At 30.5% G+C, this 22,863-nt stretch overlaps 1 protein-coding gene and 1 long non-coding RNA gene across 3 annotated transcripts in view; one reads left to right on the forward strand and one right to left on the reverse strand.

The window, feature by feature from the left end:
* The window catches only part of LOC119686282, a 76,416-nt gene extending 55,504 nt beyond the window's left edge, over positions 1 to 20,912 (reverse strand). Inside the window, exons 1-2 of one of the 2 annotated variants that reach the window (XR_005252906.1) lie at positions 20,780 to 20,912; positions 19,911 to 20,166 (exon numbers count right to left, since the gene is read on the reverse strand). This is a non-coding gene — a long non-coding RNA (uncharacterized LOC119686282). Of the gene's footprint in view, positions 1 to 19,910; positions 20,167 to 20,302; positions 20,479 to 20,779 lie in introns of those variants that run through there. The other variant, XR_005252907.1, reaches the window with a different exon arrangement.
* LOC119686280 lies at positions 7,590 to 12,496 on the forward strand. Its single transcript, XM_038100829.1, has 3 exons — positions 7,590 to 8,556; positions 10,680 to 10,912; positions 12,073 to 12,496. The coding sequence occupies exons 1-3, from the start codon at positions 7,794 to 7,796 to the stop codon at positions 12,178 to 12,180; spliced, it is 1,104 nt and encodes a 367-aa protein (XP_037956757.1). The 5' UTR covers positions 7,590 to 7,793; the 3' UTR covers positions 12,181 to 12,496.
* Positions 20,913 to 22,863: the final 1,951 nt, after the last annotated feature.

Genomic DNA, 22,863 nt, shown 5'->3' on the forward strand with positions numbered 1-22,863 from the left:
ATTAACTTGTTGCACGACTTATACAAAAATAAAAATTAAATTAAAAATAATGAACTGCGAATTCAATACTAAAAAATGCGCACGAAAAGCCAAAAGCAAGGAAACATTGCTCCTGGTCAGTACAAATTCGAAACGAAATAATCTAAAATTACAGTAGAACTAATCGCATGTATCCGGAAAATAATTTTGCAAAGGATACCACAAGTATTAACATCGAAATAGAAGGGGAAAAATAGAAGTTGTGGCAGGAAAAACCAAAATAAACACGAAATCAAAAACATGCAATTAAAAGGAAACATTACCAAGGTTCAAATTTCATCTACTAAATTATGGAGCAAATTTCAAATAAACAAAATTAAAAGAAAATAATTTTTGCTAATGTAACATAAATTATTTAGTGAACAATTAATTATATGTAAGTAAATTATATTTACTTTTTTTTCCTTTTTTTGAAAACAAAATGTTGAATAAATTCATGCACGGCACGATTTACGAAAATTAAAACTAATTTCTACTAAATTATTAAAGTGATTTGAAGCAATTCTTACTTAATACTTGAGGAACTACTTTGAACTTTAATATATGCATATCTTTTTAATGAAAAACTAAATGCAAATCTATGTTCCTTGTTTTCATTTCAATTATGTATATAAACATAATTTAGCGCTTGTCAATGCAATGGAAAATTGGTACTAGAAGCGCTCAAAGGCCAACGCTCTTTGGTGCAAAAGTTCTTTTTAATCTCACCACTTCAGCGGATTCTATGCAACTTCGACCGGCGAACGTGTTCAAATATTTACCAAACGTGCCAAAATCGGGTGAACAGCAGACTCGGGTGCGAAAATCTAACGCGTTCAATAACTGAAAATGGAAACACCGGTTCGCGTAGGATACGCTTTGCCCATGGCGTTGTCCTTTTCAAAATTTATAATTTCGTTCCAATACAAACGCGCATTGATCTACACCGCTAGTCACCTACTAATGAAGAGTGACATTTATGAACACTTTGACGAATGCTTCAGTAATTTGCTATAGAAAAGTGAAGAACAATTATAGCGAAAAAAAAGAACAAAATTATTTCTTGTTAAATAAATTTAAGAAATTATTATATAAAAAGATTTTCAAAAAGTAGTGAACTACAACAACAACAATTTTTAATTATTTTCAATTAAATGAATTTTTAGCTGACCATACAACTGTTTCGAGTATTGCCAAATACCACCAATTATCAGTGGTCTTGGAAATAATTCTTGTATTTAATTATTCGTAAATCATTTTTTTGAGACTGCAAGTACCAAAAATCGCACTCGTGCCCTGACAAATTTGAAGCTCAGAGTCAGCGCTCCTTAACCAACTGACCTAAAGCCGTACTTGACTTTTATGTTCGCACATTTTTATGGAGTTTTGTTAAGTTGCTGTGAAAGTTTTTATTGACAAATTCACTTGATGTGAAAACATAAACCAGCTGTAGAATAATTAAATTAATTAATTATATTTTTATTTATAATTGTTAAATTTCAATAAAATTCTGTTTCTGGAGAAATTATTATAGAAAATAATTGCATTAAGTATAATTTTGTTATTAATTTTTTGAGTTGTTACGTCGAAATTTTTTTTTATTAAAATCTGTTTTGTTTTTTAAGAATGTTAACTTTTATTTCGTGCGTTATTTTTTAGTATAATTCTATACGTATTTCGGCAAATTCGCTTTTGCCTTCATCAGGAGGATTCCTAATTAAGCATTAAGTACTTTATTATCTACCCTTATTATTCATAATTATTTAAAATATAAATACTTAATAGCATTTATATTTTAAATATTATCTTCAAAGAATATATTATAATAAATTCATATTATTGACTTAATATTAAGTAACTTTCCCTCTTTTCGGGTCAGTTTAGGTCACAACATTATAAATATTATGACACATAACGCAATCAAAAATAAACCATAAATCGGAAAATAAATAAATTGGAAGATATTAGATACTTCACGGTACTGAGTTTTTGCTATTGTTTGTATTTGTGACAAAAATATCCACATAATTTTCCAGTTGCTTCATATAACTTTACTCACATTTCAATAGAAAATTACCATAATCCAAATTGGACATTAAACGGCAATTTATTCGTAATTTTCTGTCATTATTATAAACACGCTGAAATCGCAATCGTTCAGGGCACATACAGGCAAATAAAACAATCTAAATAGCATATCACAGCACTACAAAGATACTCGGGTTACAAATACAATATTTTGTGAATGATACTGAGACCGTAGTATGTGAGATATTTCTAAAGTAGAGAACTTGCATTGTATTTTGTATTATGAGCGGTGCAAATAATTCAATTAGTTGTCATAAGTGAATAAAAAAAAAAATAAAATATTATATGAGAAATGTTATTGAAATATTTGTAGGGAAGTATTTAATCAATTGTATCTTATCTACTTAAACTTTAAGCAAGACATATTTACGGGTAATAAGTTAGAATAAAATAATTTATAAATCTTTATTTCGAAAGCAAAAATAAATATATTTTTAGTAAATCTACTACTAAAGCTACTTTCTAGATTTAGCAATCAAAAACGCCACCAAATAACTCGCAGACAACTACTTCATTGCACTTATTATAATCAACGGCATTTACAACAAATGACAGAAACAGATATGCCACTGCTAAGCTCAACAAATGTCTATTTAGTCGAAACTAAAATCTGTAAACTGAAAACTGATAACTTGATCGGGATTGCATCAATAAGATCCACACATTATGTAGCAAAAACACGCATAGAATGGAATACAGCTGAATGATCTTAAAATGTCTGGATTAAATAGGTTCAGAGTGAAAGTATTGCTAAAAATAAGACATGGAATAAAAAATTTAGATAGGATAAAATTTAGATATCACAGCAGCGATAACGACATCTAAAACAGAGCAAGCACAGCGAAAGCTGAATATGATGATGATGAGAACAAAAGCTTGACTGGATGCGCACGTATTGAAACTCGTAGTAGTAAAAACTAAGCTCCTGCTCCTGACAAGCGGACATATCCAAACTGAAGTTGAGATGATAGTTTAGAAAAACACCCTAAGCACACAAAAAGCAGCTAAGTACCTAGGTGACAGATTAGATTCAAAGCTAACCTACTTAGCACAAACATATGTTAACTGGCGGTAGAAAAAGCTGACAAGGTGACAGCATCGTTAAGTCGATTGATGGCAAACGTGGATGGGTCCATGCAAAACAAGCGAAACCTTTTGATGTCAGTTGTAGACTTGATTTCTTTATACCACATTTGGGCTGATGCGCTAAACGCAAAATGTCACAGGAAAAAATAGTCAGCAGCTCAGCGACTAGCAGTACTTAAAGTAACTGCAGCCTACCGCACAGAACTGTTGTTGCGGTATTAGTGATTAGTGGGAACATATCAATCAACTGCCTAGCTCAAGAAAAGAAAAGTTGTTGGGTAGTGATAAAAAACAACGAAGACATCAACTAGAAGCTAGAAGACTAACACTACAGTTTCGGTAAGAACAATGGTGAGCAGATATACACTGCAGCTGGACAGCAAATTTGGTTTCTGACATAAATGCGAGAACGACTAGAAAATTTGACGAAATTAACTATAACTTAACCCAAATGCTGTCAGGATGTGGTTATTTTCGTAAATACCTTCATAGAATTGGGAAGACAACAGATCCTGGTTGTATATATTTAACGATGCTGGCGAAGACGACGCCAACCACATGTACTCCACTGCTTGCAATGACAGTATACGCTCAAAGGTAATGTCGGAGAATGCACTGTAAAAAATATTGTATATAAAATGCTACAAAACGAAGAGGCCTGGAACGCTGTAGGGAGATTCGCTGAGCACTTGGTAAAAATCAAAAATATATTTCTCAACGTAAAAAAGCGTAAGTAAGATTATATGATGCGGAAGTCTGAACGCAGGTTAATAGCAAACAAAGAAGATGGCAAGAAGTCAAGAAAAACAGGAACCTTTTCAAAGTAATACAAAAGTGTTCCCAGAAAAGTGTGCCTGAGTAAGAGGTATGGTGTTTTAGTCGGTAAGGCTCCAGTACACTGGTACTATAAAGAGGGTATTGTCGGCCCATGACAGGTATTTCACACACCTCATAGCCAAAAAAAAAAATTATTCTTTTAATTACTATTATTATAATTATTACTAACATTACTATGATTACTTTTATTACTATTATTGCTATTATTACTATAATACTATTATTACTATTATTACTATTATCACTATAATTAGTATTGTGACTGCTATCTATTATTACTGTTATTGTTATTACTACAACTTCTACTATAACTGTCTTAACAGCTCTTACTACTACTTCTGTTATAACAACTATTAAGATACTTCCATTTTATTATAAAGAACAACATAAACTGAACTTAGCTTATTCGCCGCAGAGGGTAGCATATGCCTTAAATAAAAAATTTCAATTTTTAAAAGTGACTTGGTCTACAAACTGGTAAAGTCGAACCTATTCGAAATAAAATCTTTTGCCAAAAATACTTTTTGGTAACATTTAAGAGTTAAGACAACATAATTTATGACTACGAAGTAAGCAAAACAAAAGGGATTCCGAAAGGTATGGGATGGGGAAAACTTTTGCTAATTTGCGGTAATGTTAATGCTGAACTTTGCACAAAATTACTGAAGTTGTCTCCATTATTTCTGCACGGAACATTGCTGTTGTTGTTGTTATTGTTTTCGTTGCGACTGTTTTGCTACAGACGCAAAGTCTTGTCGCAAAGTGTTAAGGTGGAAATAAATGACACACTTGTACAAACAACTTATGAAAAAAAAAAATTTTGGATTAAGTTTAAAAATTTATTCCGTATTCTCCCCTGCTACACCGACTGCGGAAACTTATGCAGGGAAAGGCTGTGTTTTAAGCCTTTAAGTCCGAACAAATTAAATAATTTTTTTTTTTTATTGAAAATATGCGCAATTTTCTATTCTGATATATTTGAGTCGCAGGTGCAAGTTTCAGCGCGACCGGGATTTGTTGTGGTTCACAGTTAATTACCGGAGTTTCGCAGTACCTAACTTTCCACTTAGTACTGCACATTACTAATTCATTGCACTCATATGCTTTACTGCGAAAGTTTTGAGCCCCTGTAGATACTTAACATTCTTAGTATTTGCCAAGTCCTACAACTCTAACTACAATAAATTTTTATAATTTCGCTTATGGAAAAAAAAAAGAGTCAAAAATTTCATTTGAATTATGCATTTTGTTATGAATGGTGGCATTAGAAACGTCAAAACTATGCAAAATATTTTGCAAAAACGGGGAAATTAATTTTTAAGTGCTGCCAGCAAACTTTTCTAACTTTCTCTACTCGCTAGGTAATGAATTTTCTGACGCCTCCTAAATTCTCTAAATACGTTTGTTCACACCAAAAACAATGTTGGCTTTGAAGTGGAAGAGTTTCTTCAATAATCTACATTTTCCATAAATAAAAAACTTTGACTCAGACCCATATACACCATTTATGTATGGTAAAATTAATTAATTTGAAGAGGTATATGTTAAACAAAATGATTAAATTTACTCAATATTGGATTGGACAAAAAGTATTCGGCGTTTATTTATTCACTTGATTTAAAGCTGTAATTATAGGTTAAAACAATCAATAATAGTTAACAATTCTTTTTTTTTTTTTTGATAATTAATATAGTTGTTGTTGTTGTAACCCGCCGGGACCTGAAAGCAGATAACATGAAAGGATTACAAGACGAATATATGGGATAAGGAATGGAAAAGGTGGGAGTGAGTGTTGGGATGAAGGAAAGGAGAGGGGTGGAAATAATTTGAAACTAACCAGGATTCAGTCGAAGAAACCTAGCTACCTCAAGGGGACGAGTCCAAAGGTCGATTGGACTTAAATTGGTGTGCGCGTTGGAGCAAGAAAACAGATAAGCGACAGAAACAAAGGGACTTCACAATTAATATAGTAGAATAACATGGTTAATGTATTATATATGTATGTAGTTTGTGAACTTGTATTGGAAAATAAAAGTGAAAGTTATGAAAATAGTCCTATATATTTTGTAAATTGTACTACAACAAACGAAGGAATATGACACAAGAATCTGAATGGATTGGTATTATTTATTTGAAGGACACTATATCACAATCAACTATTAGAAAATTGTTCCCGTGTTTTCGTTCTGGAAGTACGGATTTGAAAAGTTTGTCGTTCTGTTCGACATATTCTAAAAAAAGTGAACAAAATTAAGTTCTAGAAGCCTAGCATTTGACTAAGTAAGTAAATATTATAAAACTGTTTTACAAAAAAAATTTATGATAAGATAAAATTCATAACTTTTGTGCTTTATGAATTCTGAGAAAAAAGTTTAATAGACAAATCTCTCTCCATGAATCACAGCTGAAACGAAACTAAATCGACCCACTATTAAAGAATATGATATGGGACGAAAAAGTTATAGTAGAATATGATATCGTTTACAAAAAATAGAGACCGACAAACGGTTGCGTAAAGCCATTCGTATTGTGTCCTTTTCTTCGTCGGGAGTTGTACCTCAGAGGAAAATTATTTTAGTGAGGGGTCTTTTTCAAACAAGTACCATTTGTACTATTTCCTTTTCTTTGTCGAGATGATTATTTCGGGGAGGGGTCATTTTTAAGCTATGCATGCCGTATTCCTTCTATAAAACCTATATTCAGTTCCACATTCCATTCATAATTTTTTGATGTTTCATAAACAGTATTTCTGTGATGCATTTTTTGTACCGTAGAGATTCCAGTTTCTACTGTTTTTGTCATTATCTTTTCTCTATAAAGTTAGGGAATAAATATCAAAACTCATATTTTTAATATGCAGTACGTCTACTATGAATTTGGCAAAGATAATCCAGTTCATTGGAATCAAATTTCCTCGTTTTTGGAGTAAAGTTTTAAACTACAAGTGGCCCGATCATCTTCTAAGTTCAATTCTTTTTCTGTTCTCTTACTACAATCGAAAAAGGTGTGCTCTGTCTAGTTTTCACCTGCATTCTCATATATGCAAGCTAGGCTTCAGATTTTTCCCTTTCTATTTAAATATCTTTTAAGTACCCATCTTTGGATATAAGCAATGTAATATAATAATTGATCGGTGTTGATACCATCGATAAGTTTGGGCACTAATCTTGCTATCCAGTATCTGTGGCTTTCATTATCCACAACTTTGTTGTCAAATTAAGAAATTTAAACAATAATACTTTTAAATAGTAAATATACGTCTGCCCAGGTAATTTTAATAAAATTATTGTAATAAACAATTTTTTGTATGCTATTTTAATATATCAATTGAGAGCTAAATACTAAATACAAGATTTGAGAGTAAGTGCACATACACCCAAAATAATGAAAGATATAAAAATAATGTTATATAATATAATTTTAAATAGAATTGTTTAGTTCTATGGGAACAATGCCGTTTGTACTGTGCATATGAAACTATTTTATTGGATTATTATTAAATTAAAGAACATACAATAAAACTCAATTGTCACAATGATATTTTGAAAACAGGAACAGTCACTCGTTGACAATTGAACATGACGGTTTAAAATAAGTTTTTTTTTCAATTTTTTAACAATATATTCACACGAGATAATAAAATGAAAATGAAAACATTAATAAGTGAAAATTGACTAAAATTATTTTGCAAAGTGAAATATAAATTAATATAAAATTAATAAATTTTAACTTTATTATATAAAATTTAAATAATTAAATCAAAAATGATTTTTCGGTCTCATATCTTGTACGCATTTTCCTTGCTCCTGAGTGAAATTGTTTTTAGTTTCCCACACAACAGTGATGAGATAATTATGGTGGAAGAGATAGTACATTATACTGATGGTATAAAAAATTCATCAGCAACGCTTATTACGCTTGACGAGAGTAATGACGATAATGAATCCGTGATGGATACAGCTGATGATTTGATTTTCCTAACAAAACAGCCACATCAACGTACGCAACAGCAGGAGCAGGAGCAGCAGCAACAACAGCAACAACAGCAACAGCATTCAACTGAGGTTTATCATCAAATTGATTTGTTAACATCCGACGAAGAGGAATCATTAACATCGGTTTCATCTTCAGCATCAGATTCAGTGGAACACGAGGATGGTCCACCGCGTGAAATTGAATTACGCAGAGACCACGCCTATACACATACAACACCCATTAACATGAGTGACTTTGTGGCATTAATACCCGTTGCGGAGGTTAAAGCAATTGCTGCCAATTACTATCGTAACGATCCGGAAGTGCAACGTGCCTATGCATTTTTGAATAGTCGTGATTTTGCAGCGCTTAAGCAGCATATTACCGATATACCGGAAACGGCGGCATTTTTAACATACTTAAATAATAGTGGTTTAGATGTAGTGGGCTTTTTATATGCATTAACGAACCTAACCTGTAATACCATGGATGATGGTATAAATGTAAATGTGGCCAACATACAAAACGAATACAAAATGGCGGCAGGAAATGGTAAGTTGGTTAACATAATGGCGATTATATTTGACTACATTTGGTTAAAATGCATTTCAAATCATTATTAGTGCGAAACTCCAGTTGGTAAATGGAAGAAGTAATTTATTAAATTATTAATTTGTGTGCGCAGTGGTAAAACACAGAATAGTTTTTAAAATAATTTCAATAATATAAAAATATTTCTAATTGAGTTATCTAATATAACTAATATATCTATATATACATTTTACATGATTTCTGTATAACATAGGTGCTTTATAACAGTTTTATCTTCTCTGTAAGTCTGCTTATGCCTTGAAACTCAAAGTTACGGTCAATAAAAAAGTAAATGGATAATAATATGTAGTAGTAATGTTTTTAAAAGTGTTTAAATATTTTTTAAAAAACATACCAAAATATTTAACTCTAATCTGTACTTACAAAAATCTATCAAACTTCCTTTAAAATGACTATCGACCATGGTCTAAACATCGAAATAAAACATAAATTAATAATGTAAATAACTCTCCGATTACTTCATACTAAAGATGATTCATCTATCCAACGTAGTTGTTTATCGAACACATACGTAGTATTTAAATTATTGTTTAAAAATAGACATTAAGATGTTTTTAAGTTCCAATCACTTCCAATATATATTCAAAAAGTAGCAAAAATTTTGATGTTGAGCACAATGCATTTTATAAAACGATTCAAGTGCGTTTTTGTGTATTGGTTGCATTGCCAATAAAATATGTATTAACTCGAAGGCAGCAATGGGAAAGTGCTGGACTATAATTCTTGGAAAACCTTTTTTTTAAAACCCACCAGAACTAACAGCAACTAATACCGCAAACCTCACAACATTCTTAAAGAAAAAAAAAACTTAATAATACGGTTGCTCTTCAATAAGGAATACACGTATCATAAAAAAACTCTCTTGAAAAAATAACTTTTGGAAAAATTTTTTTTGAAGACCCTCCAAAACTATCAGTTTTCGTAAAGAAAACAAATTTAGTTATATGACAGCTCTTCAAAAAGAAATACACGTATCAAAAAAAAAAATTTCTCCGGGACAACAGTTTGAAAAGGGCATTAGGGTAACGCAACGGATTCATATGCACTCAACGTAGAATCCACTACATAGTCGCACCTCAAAACCAAAGCATATGCGCTACTTAATCTATGTCTCGAGAGTAAATTAACAAAATGTATATTAGTGTATTTGGAGTATTTTTTTGTGACAAAATATCGATTGTAAAAATTTATCTAAAATTTTATATGAAGAACTTGAAACCTTAAAAATGTTAAAAAAGCTTATGACGATATTACTACATCACAACCACGAATATATTAATACTACAAATGCTTTCAGGAAGGTCGAGTAAAATTGAAGACATGTCTACGAGTTATGAATACGTGAATAGCAAACAGATTGTGTTAGACAAAAAATTTTTCTGAAAAAATAAGAATATCCAACGATTCATGCGAAACGATTTCTAAGACATTGCTTATACAACCTTTTCTGATGAACCACAACATCACTATTACCTCACAAACATTTTCTTATTCATGGATGACCGACACTTCACGACTTTTATTTTGTTAACCAAATGCGAAAAGACACGGAAAGGACAATGTGCTCCAGCAATAGAAGAGCTAAAGTCGATATAGTAGCTCAAGATTATAATGTGCTTTCCAAGAGTGTTTCTATTTTGAATCTATTATCTATTACTCAAATCAAATATTATCTATTACATGACATGACGAAAGAGATTAAATTCTTAATAGAAACTATTGTTTTTAATAGAGAAATTTTATCGAATAGTACTACATCACAACAACAAAAATTTTTATTATTTTTAATTAATTGAATTTATTGCCAAATAAATATCATCAGTGGTATTTTCTATATTAATATCGCCGACTTTCCGTAGTTTATTTGACTACTTCCTCAGAGTAGAGTATTACTACAACTAATTATGAGAACTCCCTTATATCTTTTAATTATCAGTTGTTATAATAGTTGTTATAATAGTTGAGCAAACCGTCACCGAGGTTTATGCTTAGACAAACATAAACATAAATCTAAATTTTTTTGCTTAATTTAATTTAATTTTTTTTTTTAAATTAATTTTTAGAAGTAGATGGAATGGTTACTCAAACTATAACCGCACAGTCAACACCAGTAAATTCAGAAGAAAAAGAACAACTGAATGGTTTGCATGGCTTAGTCGATAGTATTTTGGACGTGTTGCCACAGGATCAAATACTGTCAACCTTCTTTGATAAACTTGAATCGAATGACCAATTTTCTAAACTTGTTGAGAGCATTGGAAGTCCAGCATTTGGAAAAATCCTAAGTAACATGCAGGTTAGTAAAATGTTAACTTCAGTTTTGGTCAAACTTACCAAAATAAAGAAAAACAAAAACTGTCAATAAAAAGTTTGACTCTTAATAGCCTGAGAAAGTCTCTTAACTAAAATGGGGTGAGGTGTACGTGATTTTATTGCCGAAAAATAATAATAAAAAATTTAAAACCGAAATCCTTTTTCACACCTTTTATGGTATACGAGGCTCAGAAGACGCATAAAGGACATATGTTTTATTTTAAAAAGAATTTTATACATATTTTTTTTTTGTTTTGATGTTTTTATTTTTTAAATGGCCTCCAAATAATTTAAAAATACTCATAAAATTCCTTTTTCGTATATTTTGTTTATTATTATTTTCGTCTGCTTATTATTATTATTATTTTTTTAAATAATTTTGGATAAAAACGTGAGCGAAATTTTTATAGGATTTTTTACCTTTTGCTTAAATATTTTATGGGTTTTCCTGTTGGAATGTCCCGTCCCACCTATCGCTTAGGAGCCTTTCACTTTTTATTTTCTTAAGTTGTTGTTAAGCTATATATACGAGTATTTATAAATAAACACATATACATATAAATTACATAAATATGTATAGTTATGACGTTGACTTTTGTATACAAATCAACATCCGCTGCCACTCGACGGTTTCCGCTTCAGGTTTTCCACTGACATAATACAGCAATTTTTGTTAAGATTTTTATTTCGTTTTATTTGAAAAGTGAAAGTGGAATTTTCTAATTGGCAATTGAGCTGTAAACGTGATAAATTTTTTAAAAATTCCTTTCAAAACAATTTACTACTTCTTTAAAGTGGCTACGCAAAATCGGAGTATATACCACTGAAAGTGGGCTATATGAAAATATGTGGGCTAAGCAAAAATTTCAAATATTTTATACTGAAAATATTTTTGTTTTAATAAAAATTTTATAAATATATAAATCCTTGCTACTGCTAATTAGCAAACATTTAAGATCAGCTTAATTTGCTATTATTTTTAACTGACTTCAGTTTTCATAAGAGATTTTTGTTAATACCCCAAACAATACGTAGGATTTGTAATCTGATTCACTCCTGACTGCAATTTCATTATATATGTATATATTTGTACTTTCCTTTTATTCTTTTTATATTTAGAAATCTTAATTTTGCTTCTTTCAGAATTCGGTACAGCTAAGAAATTTGATATTTATTTTGCATAACAACGGCATCTACATAACAAGGATTGTCGACTCACTCAAAGCTTATTTCTTCCTTGGGACCTTTTAGTACCATTTCGAGTTCGAGTGAAAGCCAGAATGGAAAGGATGGAAGAAAAAATTTAACGAAATAATAAAATAAATATATTGTTTTAAAATAAGCAGCACTGTTCAAATGGAACAAAGGAAAATCCGCTTTTGTATTATTTATTTAATTTCTTTAACTGCTCCAAACTGTACAACTGAGGCAAAAGGTTGCATCAACCCTAAAAACCAATTATCAAAAGTAAAACTCGGGTATCATATTCTCTACTCCAATGGAATGGAAATAAAATGCTGTAAATGAACAATAACAATAAAAATATGATAAAGTGTGTATTACTTAAGATTGCGCTTTGAGTATTCCTTCACCATCAAAAATTTGTATGATATTAGAATGAGAATATAAGTGGTACTTGAATATTTAATTTTCCTTTCGATATGCTTTCACTTCATGTTTTTTTATTTAACAGAAGAAAATTAAAGAAAAATTATGCATTTAGTATATATAAATATATATAGCTAGAAGGAAACCTATATAGTATTATTATTTATATCATGAAAATATCAAGATCAGATGACAGACGCAAGCAAACCAGAAAATAATATAGTAGGCAACCGTACTTTCAATGGAATGTAAACATTTAAATATCTTGAGGTACAAATAAAAGTAACAATGCCAACAATTATTGCATCCAAAACAAACTCATCGTTTCCAAGGAAGCCATCTATGCACATAAAAAACTGTTAAATAAAAGACTATTTTCATCGAGACCACTGTTATGCAACCTCTAGTTAACGGTCTACTAATGTCTAATTCGTCTTATTCTAGTTTATGGATCCAGAGTAAGCAGTGTAACAAGATCAATTGGTTTAAAAAAAAAAAAATATTACAAAAAAAATACATCTGTACCTTGATGGAAACCTTAATGGAATCTGTCTTATTCTAGTTTAGAGATCTGAAGTGTGGGCTGTAATAAGATGAAAGTGATAATATACTTAGATGGTGTTAAATTGGAGTGGCGGTCTTGTATACAAAGAAAGCACATTTGAAGTCAAAATAATGGCCCGTTGTGATGCCACAAGAATAGTGTTGGTTCATACATAGACAAGGTGATCTGTATACGTTAAACCCCGAAAAAGGTAACGACTCCCCCATTTAGGTAAAGGAAAACCAACACGGCAATTCTATGAATCTGGCCAGGTCCCTAACATTGCAGGATGACAACTCAGTCAGATCGTTCAGAAAAGGGGCCCCCAAGAAAGCACTAGGTTATTGTAGTATAAATATAATATACTATATACTTATACTACATTATCTAATGTATAAATATTTGGTTTTAAAAAAAAAATATATTACACCGTACACTGTCTTATTTTAGTTTATGGATCCGAAGTGTGCACTGTAACAAAATGATATGAGAACATACTATTTGATTGTAAAAGAAAAATATTGCATTACTTCCACATCACGTTGGAGATTATAGAAGACGAAACCATCAAGAGATATTATATTTATCTATAAGTGCTAAAATACTATTGCTGAGACTAAACCACCAAACAGAGCTTAAAGACTTTCTTTAAGCATCATTTTAGATCAGACCTTAGTGAGATTTAAACCAAGGCGCTATGTGCTTTAATTCTAGTACTTACGAATCGTGCTATTAGGACTTATAGAAAAAAATATAAAGGGTACTCTTTATTTGTTTATATTTTTATTAAATCATCAACGGACTCATATATGGCTTAGAGTCATTAAGATTAATTTAACTTTACCCATCTATTATGTGCTACTACATTCATTAAATTTCGAATGTTAGCAGTCAATCCAATTGAAGGAAGAAGAAAACAGCCAGTATATGTATAACTCACACTAATCCAGTTAAACTAATCCTAACCTCTCTATTATGAACAATTACCAACAGTAAATGAATTAATAATAGAAGATGGGATTCAACGACCTATGTGTAGGTTTCAGTCATGCAGTTTAAACTAATCTAACCTATTTATTATGAGCTATCGATTATCGATACCGTCTAGCTATCGATTAGTTCAAAATTTTACTTTCAATAGTTAATGCAATTGAAAGATGAAACGATCGATCGGTCTATATATGTGTAACGTTCAGCCTAATGTAACTTAACCTATTTAATATGATTTATTATATCATTCCATGTCTGTCGGTTGATGCAAAACTCTGATCAATGCAGTTAATAGAATTGAAAGAGTAAATCGAAAAAACAAAAGGCTTGAATTGAGCTGGAAGAATGGTGTTGTGTATCATTAGAACATTTGAAAGATGTTAGGTAGGAAGTTTTGATTCAACACATAAGCTCTCTATACCGTTCAACGTCTATAGACCTCTCGTGTTCGCAAAATTAACCTCAAAAGATGACTATGGCAGGCATCAATAATCGAATAGATGGCTGAAAAATCATCTAATATAGATTAATCGGAAAAAATCATCAGTATTTGATCATTAGTCCCTTGTTTTGTTTTTTGTAGACAAAGAAAAATGTTCTTAATTTGAATTATAAGATCTGGTACACATTTTTCTTGTCAAATATACATATATAGTGTAAATATGTTTAAAAAAATGTGAATATATATTTATATTTTAATTTTATATTAAATTTATTTGCAAACTTTGATTCAAGAAAAAATATACATAAAAACCAACTGCTATCGAGACTTGCACCTTCAATTAGTTTCACTTCACTGACCCAAAGTCTAAATTATACGTTCATTAGCAATTTCGGGACAAACATATGTCGACTTCTTCTTCTATTGTCACAATCAAGTCCATTTCATGCAAAATTTAAATACGAACATATTGCCAACGTTACCCTTTAGGTTTCTGAATTATTTCTTAAAAGTGCTGCAATTATTTACTGCCGTTGGAATGTTGCTGGGGTAACTGCACCCTTGGGAGAGAATCAAAGTACAGACATGTTTCGATTTTCTATATTTTTCGTTATGAAAACAGTTTTCTTTTTACTCTTTTTCCGTACAAATTTTGTACAATTTTAATATTGTTTTTCTATAGAAAAAAGGGTTAATTTATAATTTTAAAGTTGTTCCGCATTAAACTCCAAAGGAATATTGGAGTCTGAAGAAAAGAACTCTAAGAATGAAAACAAATTTACATCGATAAAGTGAAACTTTTTGGTGATTTATGCTTTTTGGTAGGCGCAACAGTTGCTCAAAGGCTTGATTCGTAAGTTCATCTGATATTTATAGAAAAAACTTTTATATTTTATATATATTAGCGCTTTTAGTAAATATCTACCAATACTTTTTCAGATAACAGATGGTTACCAAAGTATTTGCTTTTTCGCTTTTAAAGCATGTGTTTTACAAATGAAGTTTGCTTTTTTTATTTTTTATAAAACTTCAAGTAAATTTACTCGAGCATCACCTGTAAAAATGGTTCACAATATGCTCCCAAGGGTGTCGTATTTTAGGCAAAGTATATCAATAAATTACAGTGAATCTGAAAGTACTTTCTGGCAGTAGAATGGCGGCGGGTCGAACTAAATGTTTATACAAATTTGGTTAAAACTCATATAATATTTACCATTTTGAGTGTATAAATGTCTTAGCATTAAGCTTGGCTTTTTTATATAAAAAGCTTAAATTACAATTAAATATTTTAAAACATTAAACTAGTTTAAATAGTTCCACTTAATAAATCTTTATAAATAAATTTTATCTGAAAGAATTTGCTAACTTATCTTATCATTTCAAAAAATATAACGACTGTTAAAATATTTACATAGTTAAATATTATGGCAAATTAATTTAATGCATTATTTCAAAATACTTTTATAAATAAAAAAATTTGCTTAATATAAACGATTAGGTTGATTATAAACATATAAACAATCCAATCTAAACTATCCTAATCTTTTTTTATAAGCAAGTGCTATCAGTGACTTAAAAAAATATAGACTCTACCGGTCTTTAAAAAGCTTTCAGCAATTTAGATTAAACTAATCTGAATTATTTATTATTAGCGATACCGTCTAGATATCGATTAGTTCGAAACTCTATTGCCAGTAGTAAATGCAATTGAAAGAAGAAGGGACCAATTGCTCTCTTATTGCTTTGTTTATAACAAGTACACTTAAGTTGTTAATCCTTTCTTCATAACAAGTACATTTAAGATACTCTGTATGTATTTTCTGAGTTTACGGCATTTATTTCTCTGCATTTCAGTATGTTGTCTCAGCCTCAAGGTGTTGATCTGGTCCTAGATGTGATGTGTAGCATCACACGATGGTAGGCCTGGTATGCTTACCAGTTTTGGATGAAGTTCTTGACAGCAACTAGTTACCATAGCTGACATCAAGCAAAAAAAAAAGGAGGGTGTCATTAACTGTTTATCTTTATAGACTGTACCCTGTCAGTCATGTCAGTCGGTTGGAGTCTACCCTCCTTCCCTCGTGATGCGATGTAAACACGAGCTCGAAAATATTACAGAACATATATTGTTTCTATATATATATTATCGTTTCAAGTTATTGGGTCGACATGACATTTTCAACAGATTTTTATAAGAATACCTTTTCATACTTGTTTTTTTATTTAAAAGACAAGGAACTATTATTAATTTAACTTTCTGAAACATAAAAAACCAACACACTTTTAAGTACAATGACCCTTTAAAATAAAAAGAATAACATAATTAAGTTGTAGAAGTTATTATGCTCTTGTGCAACCACACGAGAATATAACAAATGGAAGACTTTAACGTAGTCCTTCCACCACCCCCGCGCTCATGTAACATCAAATACAAATCATTTGCTACAAAATTGATTTACCATCAATAATGCAAAAACCTAATAGGAGTACGATAAGCCAAAGCATTAAATCCGATTGAAAATAAAAACAAACCTGTAAACTGCGTTTACTAAAAGTAACGCGTTCATCCCTAAGGACAAAGGGCAACGGGCAACGGAAAAAACTCACTTTTGCGAACACTTGCAAAAAACTGTACTCAATGCAATAGGCCATCAAACCATCGCAAAGGGCATTTTAGACATATTGCGAATGCTTTGACAGTGATTTGAAACGAGGACGAGAACTACAAACTGTATCCATAATAACAATGGAACATAATTGAAGTTCTCTGGCATTTATGCGATGTAGTAGTAGTTGGAATAATGGTTTAGACCAGATCTTTTAGTTAATTTTTTAAGAAATTCTAATTTTATAAAAATATTATTACATTTTTCAAATAATTCTATGCATCTTCCATTACAAAAAATGTGTATTATTATGATAAAAAATATTTCAAAATACAAATTACATTTGCTGGAGATGTAATACACATCAACCACTGTCGCAAGCAACATAAAACACAAAAACGCGGCATGCCCATTAATCAATTACACCGCATGTTCCCAAGGGGTCCTTGTGGCAGAATCATTGCAAAATTTCATTTTCCTTGCGTTCTACACGTTTTGGGTTTCCCTTGTCGTGATGGTCATAAGCCACAAGTCAAACTAGCAAACAACTAAACGCCAATCTGAATGCATATTGAGCGGTACGACTTTTTCATTTTTTCGCAGTTCTTCATGTTTGATAGATTTTTTCTATTTGGTTCTTTGATGGAAAAATGTTACTCGGCGTATATTCCATATTCCCAGTTTTTTATTGTTACCAAACTGTGCACAAATCAATGTTCATTCGTTGTGTAAAAAACTTCTGGAATATATAAATTAGCGGTCTTATACGATTTGTACAATTTATGACTTTTAATATCCCTTCTAAGGAAGTCATGTCAGAATAAAGTCGAAGCTAACATGAAATAGTCATGTAGAAAAATAAGATTGGTCTATGATGTGTAAGACTTATGTGTATATTTAGAAATATGAAAATATTAAATATAAATATTAAAAACATGAAAATATTATCATTTCCCTAATACTTTTGTAGGATACATATCACCTGATTATATATATATTATAACAAAAAGTCAAAATAGAAACAAGAAATCGTAAACTTGATTGAGAGTCGGTGACTTGGTGGAGTCAGTAAAGTCGGTAGTTGGGTTTACCATTTTTGACAGATTTGGAAGTAATCTATGGCCTACGAGAATATGGATGTCAACTAGCATACAGGGAGTACACCAGACATCTTTCTGTGGAGAATGCAGTTTGAGAGAGTTGTTCAATATCTTCGACTGATTATAGAAGCAGAAGAAAAGTTGAGCTATAAGAATTTCAGCGCAACGGTTTTCAATAATAGTCCTTAAGCAATATGAAAATATCGTCTCCTTCAACATGTGAAAGTATCTCATTGATTAGATTGATTATACAATTAGTTTCTATTGTGGGCATAATGAGTTCTCATAAGAGTTCTTTCTCTCTTTCTCCCCATAAGAGCGACATTGCTCATTTAGCAATATCTAAGTGATACTGTGAAAATATTATTAATTATGAAATAATTATTCTAGTAAGGAATGGGAAGGAATGGGTGGTATCTTTGGTATATTGGAATGTCTAATATTAAAAAATAATTTTTGATTTAAATTCATTTTTAAACTTATAAATTAAAATTCATAAATCAGATTTATTAGTTTATAAATACCTTCAGCTGCAAATAAAATTTAGGTGTTGACTTTGAAGAAAACGTATTATAGCTTAATATAATGAGCTAAACTTACATTTGCCATGCAAATGCGTAAAGCGTAAAATGGATTAAATTTCGTTTAAAATGTAAATTGAAAAAATGACAAATCCAAAATTGCTTAAAAAAATAACATCAAAAACTTTGCAAACACCTCATTAATACATCAAAGAAATCAAGTATAACAAGTGGAAGCTGGGGGTGAGTGACTGATAAGGGTGGCTGGCTGCGTATTTATGGCATTTTTTGTTAAGAGAAGTCATTTAAAGGAACTTTAAATCGAAACCCCACGCAAAGACGTTAGCCAATATTTTAGGAAAAAACTTGTCTGTTGATAGAAAGTTTAATAAAAGTTCGAAATAAAAGGAAACATAAGTAAAGTGTACATTATAAGAACGCCAGCAAATTGAGTTATAACTTTAAAGTGAAAATGGAAATTGAAAAGTACGTACACACGGTGCACCTTACGAACCTTATCAAACGCTTAAGATTATCAGGACCATAAAAGTGTTTGTCAAAGAGACGACAATGGCAAAGAAAAATGTTTTTACTAAAAATTTGCAGTCGAACTAATCCAGAAAGTTTTTCAGCTTTGCTTCGAAAGGCACTCAAAAAGCTTTCCTGAAAAAAAAAATCACACAAAATCGAAAAATATTCCAACACGAGTGGAAACACCCCAAAAATCGCGGAAATTCAAATATTTAAGTTACTCCAGGACTCATAATAACATTGATGATTGTGGAAGATTGCTGTTGACTGTGTGGTGGGGCTTGAAAGCAAGTCAAAATCGTTAAACTTTATGAGGGCGTAAAATAGTACAAAAAAAAAAACATATTTACTTGAGAAAATTTTTAAAACGTTGAACTCATTAAGTAGAAAATTAATATTAATAATACGGTTGAATTAAATACACAGAATAAATTATTTCTGAAACTAAATTAAAACAAAGAAAACAATCAACTTCAGTTAACAGCAAAACCGAAGCGCCCTTCACCCAGAATTATTGAGAATTGCAAACAAAAGTTTTACAATCACGTAAACTTATACATTCTTCTCGCATTTTTAAATATATTTAATCGATGAAAATTCTTAAGACGATGTATAGTTTAATTTAAATTTTTTACTTACTTTTTTAACCATAACAACACGTTATTGGACTGACACAGCATTCTATGAGCGCTACTTCTCCAGTCACGTTAGTTAGCTGTGGTTAGTATTCCCTAAACTTTATCGGTTCACGACAGATAGGGAATACCACCTTACGTCTGCTTTCTCCGACTGTCGCTTCAAACACTATTTATTTGCTGTAGGTTATCATGATAAAGCTTGTGTAATATATAGTTCATTCAGATGCAGCAGATGCCAGCTCGTGGATGTCAAAGATCTTAAAAATAATATAAACATAGCTTTTAAGGACATTAAATTAAATTTAGTAGCACTAATTAATATAAATTAAATTGATATACACAATGAAGTATGTATGTGTAAAGGAATGTTTACAAAAGAAACGAAATACATACTTTCAAGCCATTCAGAAACATGTTGCTTCATTTCAAATATGTTCTAGCAACATTTACATTACAAGATGTTGCTAGAAATTTCAACGTAATAGCAACACTTATTAAACTATTTTGTTTTGTTGTGTACAATGTTGCATAGCAACGTTTACAGCTGTTTGCGCCGGTTCAAATGACTAAGTCAGAGCAGAACCGGAAGAATTTTCAATACAATTAAATAAATATGTATATTGTTTAGGATAAAATTTTTATTAAAACTCAAAATTTAAAATGTTTCATAAGACAGTAAATTTCATTACTTTCTTATAAATAACAGCTATTAAAGGTATTATTTGATTTGTTGCTATTTGATAATACGAATGTTTTAAATGACTAAACTAGTTTAAAGGTAGCTGTTCATTTTCAGGGAAAATTAATTTTGATTGTTAATTCTTATATATAAATAATATTTATTTTGGTATCTTAAGTTTTTATACTTACAATAGAATGTAGCCGTCATTTAAAACATTTTAATCTGACCACGCAATGCACACACATTTGCCATAATTAAAATAAACCAACGCCAACTTGAAGGCTCATGTGATAATTAACGGATTTATTATATGAATTAATATTAAATTTAATAATAGTACACATTACATAAAATGCAAACAATTAAATATATAATAAGTAATTTTTATTAATATAAAAAACACTTTTAAGTTTAGAAATTTAATAAGTTAACGGCACTAAACTCGAACAGTAACACACCAGAGAAACTTACTGAACTGTCATTTTTGACATTTTTTCTTAAGTATGAAAACTGTACTACTAATATATGGATGTACACCTTTGCAAATATTTACTAATAACTTTACCATAGTCAGCCTTGTGATCGTCAATCTCCTCATGTGGTGTTGCAAAATCATCATTATTTAATTAAACAACAGTTAATTAACAAATTTTGCTAGTAAAACTCAAATTTCAAATAATACATATATTAATTCACTCTCACAATTATTTTTCCTTCACAATTTTTCTATATAAGCGGATCAATAGTCAAATTAAAGTAATTTTTTATTATAATTTTACATGAAATTTGCCTTGTATCTTGCTCACTTACTTAATCTAACTCTTTCTTTCAATTCACTACTGAAATAAGATACCTTTTTCTACTAAAGATACTTCCGTGATTATTGTTTAACACCTTCCATCCCTTTAAGTCAAAGAGTACTTACGACATAAGAAACGTTCTTTATGTTTGCATACTCGTGTATAATTGTTATCATTTTATATATCTGTCATGATGAATATGATAAATTTAATTTATATATAATAATTGAAATGATATAATATATGAAATTATAGGTCGTTACAAGCAGATAATGATCTATGAGTTGCTTATATAGGATTCAATAAACATTTTTACCCACTTAAACGCGATCAGTTCAAGTCAATTTCACCAGACAGTGTTAGTACACTTCTGTATTTGCATTTGCATTTGTTCTGTATTCACGGTTATAAAATTTACTACTATTTAAATGCAACCATTTCAATTTCATTTTGTTAATAATTTTTCAATAACTTTTTGCTTACAGTTACGTGCACGCCAGAAATTGGTAATTATCAGCATGTCAATTGCACAAAAGACCACAAATCGCTTCAAACAACAATAAAAAAGGATTAAAACAGGATACATACGAATGTTTCGTTTACATTTGCGGTGGTAAACATGTTGGCTATTGCAATGTCAATACAAAAGGGTTAAAATAATCTTTCTTTTTTTCCAATTCACTACTGAAATATGCTCGAGGATGCTGCTAAAAAAAAATTGATAACGCAATATTTTTTGTTGAAATGATATGCCATTTATGCGGTTTGTCTGTTACACACCAAAAATTCTTATCAAAACGTGATTTTAAATTAAAACGAAATAAACAAAACCCGTAGGCAACACTGAAAAATGTTAAGTTTTTGAAAAAAGTACGTTTTTGAAAAGCCAATTCAACTTAACTTTACTTTTTGAATCAAGCCATCGTATGAAACTTACACCCACTAAAACCACAATGCGGATATGATTTGTAGAAAAAAAAAACGCAGCACTCTATTGTCCAATGTACTATGAAAGAGAGTGGAGAATACTTGGAAGTGTTTAGAAACTTATATTTGATTATTTACAATGTTGGACTCGAGTACTTTAAGTCTAAGTCTTAAGAGGCCGGGACAATTGCATAGGAAATGTCTCATGATATTATAGTCTTCCGAAATAGATATAAGGTACTGTCAGCAACGCTAAAAGTAAAGGGGTGTTTGACGCAAGTGATATAACTGTTGATCACATTAATTAGCTGTCTACAGTCCCTGCGATATTAAATTACAAGAAAACTTACAGGCTTTTCCACTGATTTCAGTCCGAATCTATTTGGTTTCATCATTTATCTTTTAATTCAGGTTGAATTGAATAAACAGATTTAGACAAATATTAAAGTCTGTTTTAGAAAGTTCATCTGTAACTTCGTTTCCAAATACTCTGAAATAGTCCTACTTACTTATTTAGTTGGCCATTACAGACGTGGGTTGCCTTG

This window comes from Teleopsis dalmanni, chromosome 2 (assembly GCF_002237135.1).
Source record: "Teleopsis dalmanni isolate 2A chromosome 2, ASM223713v2, whole genome shotgun sequence".
Lineage (NCBI taxonomy): Eukaryota > Metazoa > Arthropoda > Insecta > Diptera > Diopsidae > Teleopsis > Teleopsis dalmanni.

Excerpts from the sequence above, each read along its gene's own strand:
- LOC119686280 (XM_038100829.1), top strand. The coding sequence starts at position 7,794 with ATGATTTTTCGGTCTCATATCTTGTACGCATTTTCCTTGCTCCTGAGT. Across the intron at positions 8,557-10,679 it reads CAAAATGGCGGCAGGAAATG|AAGTAGATGGAATGGTTACT; the intron begins GTAAGTTGGTTA and ends ATTAATTTTTAG. Across the intron at positions 10,913-12,072 it reads AAATCCTAAGTAACATGCAG|AATTCGGTACAGCTAAGAAA; the intron begins GTTAGTAAAATG and ends TGCTTCTTTCAG.